General features: G+C 41.7%; 1 protein-coding gene across 8 annotated transcripts in view; it reads left to right on the top strand.

Moving 5' to 3' along the window:
* Positions 1-13,244, top strand: part of LOC125231728 (potassium voltage-gated channel protein Shab) — a 133,433-nt gene extending 120,189 nt beyond the window's left edge. Inside the window, exons 5-16 of one of the 8 annotated variants that reach the window (XM_048137282.1) lie at positions 3,190-3,216; positions 4,048-4,275; positions 4,950-5,256; positions 7,602-8,448; positions 9,172-9,296; positions 9,672-9,770; positions 10,129-10,206; positions 10,533-10,683; positions 11,214-11,608; positions 11,951-12,023; positions 12,415-12,551; positions 12,833-13,244. In XM_048137282.1, the coding sequence (XP_047993239.1) occupies positions 3,190-3,216; positions 4,048-4,275; positions 4,950-5,256; positions 7,602-8,448; positions 9,172-9,296; positions 9,672-9,770; positions 10,129-10,206; positions 10,533-10,683; positions 11,214-11,608; positions 11,951-12,023; positions 12,415-12,551; positions 12,833-12,931 (2,566 nt within the window). In that variant the 3' untranslated portion in view covers positions 12,932-13,244. Of the gene's footprint in view, positions 1-3,189; positions 3,217-4,047; positions 4,276-4,949; positions 5,257-7,601; positions 8,449-9,171; positions 9,297-9,671; positions 9,771-10,128; positions 10,207-10,532; positions 10,684-11,213; positions 11,624-11,950; positions 12,024-12,414; positions 12,552-12,832 lie in introns of those variants that run through there. The other 7 variants (XM_048137284.1, XM_048137280.1, XM_048137281.1 and 4 more) reach the window with 7 other exon arrangements.
* Positions 13,245-14,422: the final 1,178 nt, after the last annotated feature.

Raw genomic sequence — 14,422 nt, 5'->3', positions numbered from 1 at the left:
AATTTGTAACTTGTGTCGATTTAATATGTAATTTATCGCCACTCGTTCCGAACTTCCTCTTTTCCGCAATTATATGAAATGAAAATGAAAATGAAATATTTATTTTTCAAGTAGGCATATTACAATGCGCATATGAACGTCAAATAAAGCTACGCCGGCTCTAACCCTACGCCTCAGCCTCGAGAAGATTTCAGTCCCCCCTCAGTTGGGAGGGGGGTATCCACTATGGGACCGGCAAGAAACTCGGCGGGCAACTTCTTTTCAAAACATTACATCTTATAATTAACATGCATTAAATAACAACATACAATTTAACATGCAAAAGTATTCATCAAAGAATATGAACAGACTAGGTACTCTATGGAAATCAATTTCAATAAATTATATTATTGCTTAATAATACGTCGTTCTTCTTCAGAGAAAACATATCAAATTGTCATAGAAGAAAAAGATAATATGAATCTCAATATCATTAAATATGTAATTTACCTACACAACATAAAATATAAAATATTTGATGTGCTTTCTTATCTGAACTGTGTCCTCTATACATAATACAATTATTTTAATTGCTATTCGTTTTTTGTAGTTTCTGGTTCGGGCCATGCATGTTTGTCTGTCAAATAGTCCTCGACTCTGTAATAAGCCTTTAACATCAATGATTTTTTTAAGTAGTTCTTAAGAGCTGGGAGGGGTAATCTCAAAGCAGTGTCAGGTAACTTATTATAAAAATGAATGCATTGCCCAACAAATGACTTCTGTACTTTACGGACACGAAACTTCTTTATGGCAAGCTTATTTTTGTTTCTAGTGTTATAATTATGGATATCAGAATTCTTAGTGAAACAGTCTAAATTCTTAACAACATAAATTATACTATCATAAATGTATTGGGAAGCTACAGTTAAGATATTAATTTCTTTGAAGAGTTCTCTTACTGATTCACGTGTTCCTAAGTTGTAAATAGAACGAATGGCTCTCTTTTGTAATACAAAGATAGTCTGTATGTCAGCTGCTTTGCCCCAAACCAGAATACCGTATGACATTACACTGTGAAAATAACTATGATACACTAGGCGAGCTGTCTCAACATTAGTCAGTTGCCTGATTCTCCTAACGGCGTATGCGGCTGAACTTAATTTGCTTGCTAGTTTCTTTATATGAGGACTCCATTGTAGATTTTTGTCCAATGTTAAACCAAGAAACAGTGTTGTATCTACCATCTCTAAGCATTCATCATTCAAAAGTATTTTTGTATCGATTGGTTTAACATTCGGCAGAGAAAATCGAATACATTTGGTTTTCTTAGAATTAAGAAGTAAATTGTTGACAGTAAACCACTGCAGTACATCAGCTAACGTGCTATTAATTACATTGTAATCCGTAGATTTTCGGTCAACATTAAAAAGCAGTGATGTATCATCAGCAAAAAGTACTATTTCACAAAAGTTTTTCACTATACATGGCAAATCATTTATATAAACCAAAAACAGGAATGGACCTAAAATTGAGCCTTGTGGCACTCCTAATTGGACTACAGTCCCGCTAGAGCGAGTTTTGTTAACAACTACTGTTTGTGTTCTATTGCTAAGGTAAGAAGACATAAAGTTTAGGGCATTTATAGACAAACCATAGTGTTCTAATTTCAAAATGAGCGTTCCATGATCCACACAATCAAAGGCTTTTGAAAGATCACAAAATATGCCAATTGCATCACAAGAATTTTCCCAAAATTATGGTAATATACTTACTATTTCCCTGGTATGCTCGTGGACACTCACAAACGTGTCATGCTGTTTCAGTTAGTCTCAGTACAATCAGTGCTAACGTTGACCGAATTAGCACCACAAATATGAACGTTTCCGGAAAAATACGATTGAAAACTATTAGGCACTATGTCTGTATTATAGTTTTCCTACTTATCCCGTCTTATTACCAATGGTCAGGCCCTGTAGCCGAATGGCATTTCTCCGACGCCAAACGAAAACGAAACGTAGTCCGGCTCTGTCGCGCCAATATGCAAGAGCGATAGGGATAGATATCTACTAGCGATTCGTTTCGTGAGCGTTTCGTGAGCGTTTGTGCCATTCGGCTACGCACCCTGGTTTGACAAGTTAATCGTAACGTAATATAATTTTCTCAAACATGGTATGAAATATTGATGTTATGTGCCTTATAATTGGCAGCGAAGTATGACGTTGCAGGTGCGGCTAGGACGATTGATAGATAATGGAATTTCATACAAACCTTGCAGGCCAAGGCCGGCAAAGTCCTCTTTTTTAATTTCCAAACACAGATAATTGTGACATAACATCCAGGTATTTAGCCAATTAAAAAAAAAAACTATAAGGGGCTTTATAGACGTGCCGACTGCAACTGGTACGGGCCCTAGACAATATTTGATTTTGGGTGCGTTTTCATACAAAAAAAATTTTTTTCGTTTTTTTTTTCAATTTTTTTTTCACTTTTTGTTTTTTTATAAGCGTATACGGGGCATCAAAGGGGAACGAAAATTCGATTATTTTTGCGCTACGACGCATCGTTTAGGAGATACAGCCATCCAAAGTTACTATTTTCAGTAGACTTTATTTATTTCATACCATGTTTGAGAAAAGCACTATACATACCTCGGCGGGAAATGGGGTTGCCCGCCTCAGGTCTATATGTCTTCGGCCGGCAACCCCCTTTGTCCCGGCCTCTGTAGTAATGTACTATTTATACTCGTTATTATGAAACTTTAAAAAGTTTAATGTTTGTATGATCAGGGAGTACTCTTAAATTGGTGTCAGTGACTTTTGAGAGTGCTCGAACATTCCAATAGTTCGGTGATCACTAGTTCGAGACAAAATCATGGATCCTAAATAAAAGACTTGTAGAACATGGAACATTTGCTATAAGGAAATTTTGCAGATAACAAGCAAGTCTTATTTTGCTTATTTTTTTTCTGGATATTCCTCTGTTTTGTTATTTTACGATTGTCATGTAGTTGCATTTTGATGATTAAATGTTGATTTGCAACTGCTTGGTAGGTATGAATTGAACAACGCATACCTATGAATCTTTGGATCTTTAAATCTTTGTAGGTAATAGTTTTAAATGTTATATCATGCATACAAATTCCACATGATTCACTCTTTTAAATAATGACACACACATCATACTTAAAATTTACCTATCGTTGGCCCACAGACCCACAATGGACCTTCAATATTCGAGGTGATATTAAATATTAGATACACTTTTTTGCAAAGTAATTTAGGCAAGCACTATAAAAATAAAGCTATGGCGTAGTTGCATAAACCATAAGAATATACTGCTTTAGGTAAATGTAACGGTTTATAAAAAAAGCTTATAAAGGTAAGTATGTTTAGAAAATGGGCGCATAACAGAAACGTATTCAAAGCAAACACATATGAATAGCCGCTATTTAGCAGTGCTTTTTGCAGCTTTCCAGCAGTAACAGCACAGGGGTGAGCGTTAGATTTAGAATATCTTAGCAATTTCCTCTTTTCTGAGGAGCAATCTTTTCGAAAATAATTGAATGTCGACAGTTTCTTCAGATATATTGGAAATCGTTAATGCTTTTAAAACATAAAGGCGCTGTTGTTAAGACAAGTTCAAAAGGAGTAAATCTAGGAGTAAATCGTTGGGAGCGAATAGTGGGAAAAGCTGTGGAGGTTAATTCATAACTTTTTTACTTCTTATTCTGGCATTGGGAATCAATTTTGCTTGCTCATCGCTGCATTCAGGAATTTGAGCACTTATTATCTTGTCAGTCAAGGTAAACAAAAATAGAGAATTAAGCTTGCTCTTTAGGTAAGTAGTGGTTTTTTAGATGGTAAGCGGATGTTAGCGGAGCCTTATTAATCATTATGCACTTTGTTAATATAGAGTCTGTTCGGGAAGAGAAGAATCGTGAAATATATGGGGCCCTATATTATTATGTTGCTCATCTCTTTCCGAACAGGCTGGTGGGCAGCTTGTACGCTTGTTTTGCAATGTGACAAAAAACAATCGCATGCTGCATAATACCCCTTTAAATTCCAGGTCGATGTCGTCGCTGCCGCCCGAGCCGTTCATGATGCTGCGCGCCAAGGCGCTGAGCAAGCGCGTCATCATCAACGTCGGCGGCGTGCGGCACGAGGTGCTGTGGCGCACGCTGGAGCGGCTGCCGCACACGCGGCTCGGCCGGCTGCGCGACTGCAACACGCACGAGGCCATCACGGAGCTCTGCGATGACTACTCGTTGCAGGACAACGAGTACTTCTTCGATAGGTACGTTGTTTCTCATATCACGAGGATATCAAATGAGGAGATTGCTTCTTCCATTAGTGTAGGTAGTAAACTCTGTCGGCAACTCGGCAGGTGCTTTGAGGCAATCTGGGGCACTTTCAAGGCTTCTATTTGAAGGGATATTTTTCTTGGTTTGTTCAAAATGTTCTAGATAATAAAACAGTCGCATTTTATAACAAAACATGAGCCAGGGTAGGATTTCTGTCTAGGTTCATATGATCCGGGCCTAGGAGTCCTGACAACCTTGCAATGGTGTTGAGATGGAGAAAGTAGCCTTCCCTAATTCTAAGTATTATATCAAGTGACTGCGGGCACTAGGTCTCTAAATCCTGTTTGCAATATAACACTTTAAGTTCTCGCGCTTTGTACACATATTTAAAGTCACACACTTTTACCTTTTTTCCCAACGTTTCGGCCAGGTTGCACTGGCCGTGGTCGCGGAAAACTGACGTCCCAGCAAAGTGTCACCGGAGATGTAAACAACACAAAACTACCCGATATTAATTTATATAAATGTTCGTTTATTAATTTATATAAACGTTGGGAAAAAAGGTAAAAATAATGTTAATTAATCGCGTTCGACCTGTGTGTGACTTTAAATAAATCCTGTTTTGCTGGTTACGTACCTACTCTAGTATCTTGTTTGCATTTTCCAGACATCCGAAGAGCTTCAGCTCGATCCTGAACTTCTACCGGACCGGCAAGCTCCACCTCGTGGACGAGATGTGCGTGCTCGCGTTCAGCGACGACCTGGAGTACTGGGGCGTGGACGAGCTGTACCTGGAGTCGTGCTGCCAGCACAAGTACCACCAGCGCAAGGAGCACGTGCACGAGGAGATGAGGAAGGAGGCCGAGAGCCTGCGCCAGCGCGAGGAGGAGGAGTTCGGCCAGGGCACCTGCGCGCAGTACCAGAAGTGGCTCTGGGACCTTCTCGAGAAACCCACCACGAGTATAGCTGCTAGGGTAATGTATTATACCACCTTGTCACTAACCTTCAAACTTAATATTACCTAATTTACATTTACCAAAGCTGCCAAGGAATAAGATGTTAATTTTAAGAATCAAAGGTGATCCAATGATTTAAGTAGAAGCTTTTTGTCGAACTGTGAGCTAGTATCTGGATTAAATGACCACTTGCACAGTTGTTTGTTTGCAATAGTAGTTAGTTGAAAACTGAAATTTGAAGCACATTATGCCATTAGATATAATATTAGGGTTATTGTTACTGTAATAATTATTTAGACACTGTCCAAGTACAATTACCTACACGTTATTCTTTGTACCTACCTAACATTACTAGTCTTTACACTACTATCTACACACATAGTTAACGTACATACATAAAGGCATAACATATTGTTATATTAAGTACATTATATTGTATTTCACTGAACGCTATAATTATTACATACATATTTATATATTTACGTACCTACATACTACATGTTTAAGATATATTAGCACCTTTCTAATATTTTCAAAAAGTCTGCTTCGTAAAAAATAGGCATCAACATATATTTTACAATTCAAAACAAAAGCGAACTTACTTACGAAGCAGGTTTTTACATGCAATATTAATAAGCACGTGAATATAGCTTTGTTGTTTGTTGTGTCCGTCCGTGGTGCATGAATAACATCTATCACTGTCTCCCTGTATGTAGCGGTATGTCTGTCGGCATCTTTTGTGGTATGAACTGTGGTGTTGTGTCCATGTCGTGTCGTGTCGTGCGCTGCGATCGCTTTTGTCGAAACTGTGCTCAATGTCGTCTATGGCTTGTGGGCCCGATGTCTAACGATTCTTCCCGCTTGGCACATTGTTTTTCGACAACAGCGGTATATATTGTGTAAGTATGAACGATTTGATACATATTTATTATTTGGAATTGTATTTTATACGATTACCTATTCAAGATTTGTTAACTTTATACTTCTATATCTATACATATCACGTATTTATTTTGATCATAAGACAATCTTGATAATTAAGTCACTCGAATATTTGTTTCTATTTATGATCTATTCTTTTTTTATATTGTTTAAATAATTATTCAAATGTATTGCACTATATTAAGGCCGTGTATTGTATTGTAACTTCGATTCACTAAGTATAGATATTTGTTAAAAGGTGGTTAATATTGTAACATTGCTAACAAATGTGCAAACGCTAAGACTTCATAGCGACTAAAGGTTAATATTCGTGCCTTTTCTTGTAATACTTAATTGTAAGTAGCTTTACACATTACAAAGAACTTCATACATTTATGTGCGAATATGTAGAAGAGGTACCTACTTTCACGCATTTCACTAATATTGACCCTAGATGCACCTATAATATTATTTAATGTGCATCGTTTCACAAACAAGACGTCCGATACGCGAGAACGAGCCATCTGAGATGTTTCCTAATCGTCACTTTTCATTACAGTTAACTTTTACAAAATGTTCACAGCCGCGTCGATCGTTCTCCAAAGGGGTCACCCCCGAAACAAAGCTTAATTGTTGTCGCAAAGTTGCAAAGATGGGATGGGCTTACGCGATGTGACCAGCCGCCGCAGCGGCGGCGCTCCGGGGCCCGCGTGCGGGGCGGCACGGGACGGGCCGCGCCCTGCGCACGCGCGCTCGAGCCGCGTGCCGCGCGCGTGCGCACTGCGCGCCGCGCCCGCGCCGCCTCCCACCACGGCTGAGCGTCGCCTGCCGGCGTCCCACCCTCCGCTCCCGTCCCGGCTCACACACGCATCCCACCCGCCCCCATCAGTGCTTAGAAACGCTTCGTGATCTCCGACTAACACTATATATACTAACCGAGCGACGCGGGTCCGGACGGACGCGCGTTCGCGGGTCGCCACCCCCCACCCCCGCCGCGCGCTGCGACCACGCTCGTCCGTCCGCTCCGGTGCTAGTTTAATATACCTACTTCCTACACTCGACCACACAACACTACTAACATATACACGAATAGATGTTATTTTTACACCAAAATTTAAGCATTAACTGTAAGACTATATACCTACATATTTACATAAGATATTGGCTTTAATCGTCTATCTATTATCTACCTGTAAATACATACCTATATCTAACTATACTTAACATACATATCATCGTAGCTTAATTTGTACAAATGTTTAGGACATACATATACTTACCTACTCTGTATAGACACTGGCATACTCCCTATATATTAAAAATATACCTATCTGACACATGTGGCACACTAGGGACCCATAATTGAAGTAGAGTCGATGTGAAGGCAGCGGCGGTGGCGTTCGGAGCCCCGGCCGCCGCTGACCGCGCGTGCGTGCTTGCAGGTGATCGCAGTGATATCGATTCTGTTCATCGTGCTGTCCACGATAGGGCTCACTCTCAACACGATACCCCAGATGCAAGTGTACGACGAGAAGGGCGCGCCCATGGACAACCCGCAGCTGGCCATGATCGAGGCGGTCTGCATCACGTGGTTCACGCTCGAGTACGTGCTGCGGTTCAGTGCGTCGCCGGATAAGTGGAAGTTCTTCAAGGGCGGACTCAATGTGATAGATTTACTGGCGATCTTGCCATACTTCGTATCTCTCTTCCTACTCGAAACGAACAAAAACGCGACGGACCAGTTCCAGGATGTCCGTCGCGTCGTACAAATCTTCCGTATTATGCGAATATTGCGTATCCTCAAACTCGCTCGACACTCGACCGGGCTCCAGTCGCTCGGCTTCACACTCAGAAATTCATACAAAGAGCTCGGACTGCTCATGTTGTTCCTCGCGATGGGAGTGCTCATATTTTCCTCACTGGCGTACTTCGCCGAGAAGGAAGAGCCGGGGACTAAATTCATATCCATTCCGGAAACTTTCTGGTGGGCCGGCATCACCATGACCACAGTCGGATACGGTGACATTTACCCCACTACCCCGTTGGGCAAGGTCATCGGCTCAGTATGCTGTATTTGCGGCGTGTTGGTAATTGCGTTACCCATCCCCATTATCGTCAACAATTTCGCCGAGTTTTACAAGAACCAGATGCGGCGCGAGAAGGCGCTGAAGCGGCGCGAGGCGCTGGAGCGCGCCAAGCGCGAGGGCTCCATCGTCTCCTTCCACCACATCAACCTGCGCGACGCCTTCGCCAAGAGCATGGACCTCATCGACGTCATCGTCGACACAGGTCAGTCTCGCCCGTATCGTGAGCTTTCGCGCTTTTCCATGTCATGGTGTCCTCCGCTCGTGAATGTGACTTCTTTCTTACTCATGCATGCTTTCAATTCTCATTTTACATGTTATTGGTAAATGTCAGTGACTGCATGAATGTCGATTGAGTGCACGATGCATCGTTCGACTCCGGACTCGCAGACATCCTCAAAACAGTTCACGTAACGTCGCAGCTACAGCTCACTTCACGCGCTCGTTCCCACGAGGTGCACTCAGTGTTTTATTCCTTGTCTTCAGGTGACAAGTGCGTCCTCATTGAGGCGAGAGACGACGCCAGATGAGCTACTTGCTACTTGCACAGTCGTCCCGCTCGACCTCTTAGTAGTAAATAGTATCGGGGTCGGGCTCGCGTCGCGTGTAGCTAGCGATGTGCGAAGAAGACACTATATCTAAGGTCGATTACATTGTCAGCGTAAGCCTAACGCTTTCTAGAACTAACTTCCGCTGTGGACTGTCCGATGTGTGTATCCGGAGGACACTGGATAATAGACTGTTCGTGTGACTGTGTGTTGTGTAGTTCACGCTGCTGCTATTTACCTCTTGCCATTTCTTATAAATGTTTACTTCGTTAATCTAAACAATACATATAACTATATCTGCCTACACATAGTATACGCATAAAAACGGAATATAAATGTGAGATAGGAAGCGATACGACTGAGATGGTGTGTGTCTCCAGGACACAACTTGTCGCAGGGGGACGCCAATAGCCTGGAGGGCGATGGGCCGGGCTCGACCGGCTGCTATAAGCAGTACGAGCACGCCGTCACCAATAAACTGCAGCAGAGTACTGACCCCAACCAGGTAAGGATTCTGTCAGAAGGCTGGGTGCGTCCACTGCCCTTGTAAACTTTCCAATTCACTCAGGTAATAGTGATTAAAAATAATTAGTGAGAAAAACGTATTTCCCTTTTTTTATAGGTATGTTAACTAGTGTTTCTGTATCATGAACTTTATTCAATTACTCCACTTGAATTGATTATTAGACGTTGGCTGCACCAATAACATCAGAAGTTACTTTAAAACCACTGTTAATGAAATTTACTTATTACCACCGTGAAAACTTTACTGACTAGCTCCTACCTAATGCTCAGTTGTAAGTCACCACGCATGATTTTTGGGACGCACCCGCGTATTAGGGCGGTTGATGTGCACATAGCTTGCTGATAACACACAAAGTCACAGTTTCAGAGCAGCCCTCAGAAAGAGCGCCGCTACTCGACCGAGGGGCCCGACACGCCGGAAAAACGCTTGCTCATAAACCCCGAACCGACGCCAGTAAGAACTCACATGTTTTACGCTAATACTTGCTCAATATAGTCTTAACATTAAATTATGATACCTACTTCATAACCTATAGCTTATAGGTATTTAGTTGGGTTGGAAAAGCCATCCCATTGTAATGGGATTTTTCTGAACTCTCAAGATCTCGTTATCTAAACCTTCAGCACATTTCTAACTGTTATATATTATCAGTATGCATTATAGGTAAGCTACATATATGTATGTACTAATTATTCAAGCAACTGACGCAATTATTTATTGCACATCGTCGATGTCCGAGTTCGAACTGCTTGTTAACCACAAATATAATCCGTTTGTAGGTAATAGCTACTAATAATCTCTCTTTTTCTAGGAAAAGAAGATGGCTGACAAACAGTTAGACTTGGATCAGCTGCCTTCTGAATTTGAGTGTTGTTTTTGCACGTTCAAGGTACTAAGATTACAAGTTAACCCGGCAAATGTAATAACTAAGCTTCAGAGTTCCCTCGATTTACTGTTTTTCAAAAGTTCTGTGAAATAACATGTCCATAACCTGGTATTTAAAGTTTCTGCTTACTAACCAATCTTTCAAAAGGCGGTAGCAGTAAGTACACCCGTTTATTATCCGTCAATTTTTAAGTTAAGAATGATCTTTGAAAGCATTCTAAAATTCAAGCGGCTATGTATTGCGAGCCGATCACGTTCATTATATTACCTACTTATAAAAACTGTATTTTGTCATTTAGATGATATAAATAAGAGTGACGTTTGATATAGGGCTACAAGGAGTTCATAGACGCGGAACAGCTGATGCCAATGGCGACGTCCGACCTGCGGCAGCCGGTGTGTGTGGAGCTGGCCTGCCTGCACCGCCACCCCGCGCCGCGCGCTTTGCCCGAGGCCACGCCCAACAGCCTCGACAGCCCTGGTATGTAACCACCGCCTTCCCACAAACACTAACAAATATCAACACGAAACAGGTATACACCAAGCGTTAGTGGACCTTTAGCTTTAGATGACTACCATGAGTAGAACGTCCTAGACATGTAGATGATATTGACAAATGCTTGAAATCACGTGATAAACGAACATACCATTTAGATGCATCTTACAGTTCATCTTACAAACTCAATAGTTAAGTCAATTTATATCTTATGTACGTGTGAACTTTCAAACGTTTATTACATTAAATATTGTTGTGTAGGTGCCTCATTAGGAATTACAATCATCTAGAAGTAGGTATTATTAGGAATAGATAGCCCTTTAGATTTGTCGATTGTGGAAGTGTTCCAGTCCAGTGATAAGTGTCCTCCTATGATTGTCTACGTGTACCTACATATCTATGTATTTAGCACGTCACATCACCTCATCGCATCATTTACGAGCAGCACACACCCTACGACATCGTGTCCGTGTGGTGGTGCCCGGCTCTATGTCGTCTTATGTCTTACGTTGCAGATACATTTGCATCATGCCTTACGCACCCTTTTCCTTCAGAGGGCGACATCGCGTGCGAGAACGACTCGTCAAACTTGTATGTGAACCCTCTGGACGGTAGCAGCGGAGGCGGCGCGAGTGGGGGCGGAGCGACAGAGTTTAAGGGTGTTCGCAAGAGTGCGTCCGGGGACGGGAGCGTGTTGTGTGCGAAAAGTTCGCAGGGGGAAAGTTCTCCGCGCGGCTCGCGGGGCAGTCTGTCGCCGAGCGGAGTGAGCGCCGCGGCCGCGTGCCCGCCCCCGGCGCAGGCGCCGGCGCCGGCCGGGCCCGCGCGCCTCGACGCCCCGCCGCAGCCCCTCGACGAGCCGCCGGCCGCTCCCGGCTTCCCGTTTGACGACTCCAAGCCCAAACACAGAAAGGCACGTTTCCAACAGGTTAGTCTTCACGGCTTCCTGGAGCTTTCTTCTTATCTGAGACGACGGTGTGACGAGAGGTCTCGGTCTCCCTACACTTCTACTTCCTAACATTTTCGAGTTCATAACCTGATGCACGAAGTAGCTTTGAAATGTATTTGTGTCATGTCAAATGTGCATGTGGATCCGTGTTGTTTGTATATCTACCTGTTATCCACGTCCCTTGACACTTCAAAGACAGGGTTAACTAAATTAAGATACAGCCGCGTTTGTAAGTAGGCATAACATGTAGTACGTATACTAATTTAGCTTTCTATCTGTTAGGTACATGTAAGGCTTGTGTTGCAGGAATGGGCGGAGGAGGAGAAGAGACCTCCGAGAGGGATAGCCACGAGGATAATCAACCATCACATCCTTTTTGGTAAATTTCATACTGTATTTCGCTTTCAGTCTTTGTAATAAGACATAATAGTTTCTTACGATTCTTACGAACATTTTTCAGAATAATTGAGCCTTGAGAAGGGAATGACTTTAATTTCTTGGGCTCCCCAAGAAAAAATGGATAGAGTTAAAAATACATATGAATAAGATTAGGCCGCCAGAATTTCTTGTTCAGCAACGCAAAATTCCAAAAGTAAAGATAGCCACGTTTATATAATGTGCTACATATATAAGGTAAGGCATATCGCATCACGCGTAGGTGCGCCAAGACTGCACGCTTGGCTCGCTCGCGTCCTCTAACACCCTTATAGAGGGTGTCGAAGGATCTTGGTGAGTGTCTGTAATGTGCGTGAATGTTGATTTGTTTGCAGGTAAGAACGGGAAGTCACGCGGCGGCGGCGGCTGGCCGCACGAGGGAGACTCTCGCGCGCGTTCCATCCTCAAGAATAAGGAGCGCGGCACCGACAGCGAGCTGCTGCTGCAGGACTCGGGCTCTCTTGGACCTAACGTAAGTTCACATTTGTGTTTTGTTTTGTTTGTATTAACGCATTCACTGTCAGCCTTTTCGTAGCACTACACGCGTAGACGGTCCTAGCGTTAGCGAGTGCGAACAGAGCGCCCATCGAGCGGATTCCCTGTACCCGATGCTTCATGGGTTGGCTGCACCAAACTGTCTGTGTCATTTGTGTTGTAAAGTGTTATAAATAGGTAATTACCCAAAGCCCTTTTGTCCGGTTCCAATGTCTGGTTGGAATACCGCATTAACATAAATGTATTTGTTATTTCCAGTGTGATTCGGGCAACGAGTCGTCGCCTATTCGTCTGAAGGACTTCAAGGGGCAGAACCACAAGGCGGGAGCCCTGGAGAGAGAGAACCTAGTCACGTAGCTCGCCCATCCTAGTCACGTTACCTAATCTAGCGCAATAACGATATTGAAAATATTCAAATAATTTTAACATATCATTGGGCGATTGTGACTGCTTGTTGAATATTATCATTTCGTAGGGTTATAAATATTGTAAAAATATTACTTAATGTAATAGTCGTTCATTCCAATCGAAAAGTTGAAGGTACCTACTTGTTAAGTTTTTTTACGTGCAATTATTAATTGCTAATTCTAATTTAAGCGATATAGTTTGTACAGCATAGTTGATGAAAAAAGAAGCAATTATTAAAATTAAAGATTTTCTGAAATTGTTACGGTGGCTTTGTTTTATTTATTGAAAGACAGGTTTGTAGTCAACAATGATATTTATTTGGAAGCTATGTTCTCCATAATAAGGGTACAAATAGTTTCAATCATAAAATTTATTAAGTATAACATTATGTGTGACTGTGAAGTAGTGTCAGGGTGAAAACAAGAAATTACAAGCCTCGTAATTTTTTGAGTTTACATTAAATAATTTAACAAATACATAAAAATAACGCGAATTTAACGCATTTAGTGCCCTGAACGCTTATACTAATTTATAAATTTTAAGAACTTTGCGCAGTGCCTTAAACGCTACTGTGGGTCTGTGAGTTAACATGCGTTTGAGGAACTGAGCGGAGCCCGGCACCCGGTAAAAGTTGTAAAATAATGCCGGCAACCAATGCGTTAATAACGAAACAAAAGAGAGTAAGTACAACATTTGCATCAGTTTACTACTCTCCGATATTCGCAACAATTTTTCAAAATGTCAAAACCATGACGTCATACGTAGCGTCATAACATAATATGCGAAAGCTAATGAGCAGAGTTGAACATGAACGAAGTACATAGGTATAAGAAACCCAAACTTAGATTAAAAGAAAACTCTCTCGGTCGAAATTCGAACACACGGTTCCAGTGTGCAAAATAATAACTAAGTATTATGTTTAACCCACTACATGAGGGTTAAACATGATGTACCTAGTCTCCATTGAAACTGAAGTATGTGTATAAGCAGTTAATATTATAATCAGACTACTAATAATTGAGAATCTAAAACAACCCCTTTATATGCTGCCTTTTTAAGTTAAAATCTCATGTATTTATGGTTTTAAGACGATACGGTATAGGGGTCAATTCTCCATACAAACGCTCTCGACTGTTTCCTCCCTGGTTTTTGAAGATAGAGCAATGATTTTTTCAACACAGATTGTTATTATTTTTATGTGTCGGATCGTTTTGATTTTTTTGATATTCTGTTTTTTAAAGACTCTAGAGCCAATCAAAAATTTCCAAAAACGGCCTTTTTCATTGTTGCGCAAAAAAAGGTGTGATACTCAAGATTGGTAACAATTAACCAAAAAAGCTAAACGGTCCGACATAGATTATTTCAATGTTATTCAGATTCTCAAATTTCGTTCCAATTGATTAAGTTTTAAAGGAGGAAAGAGTCGCGAGCGGAACCTCG

Source organism: Leguminivora glycinivorella, chromosome 12, assembly GCF_023078275.1.
Source record: "Leguminivora glycinivorella isolate SPB_JAAS2020 chromosome 12, LegGlyc_1.1, whole genome shotgun sequence".
Lineage (NCBI taxonomy): Eukaryota > Metazoa > Arthropoda > Insecta > Lepidoptera > Tortricidae > Leguminivora > Leguminivora glycinivorella.
The sequence above is the reverse complement of the archived record's forward strand: the minus strand, read 5'-3'. Positions and strand labels throughout refer to the sequence as shown.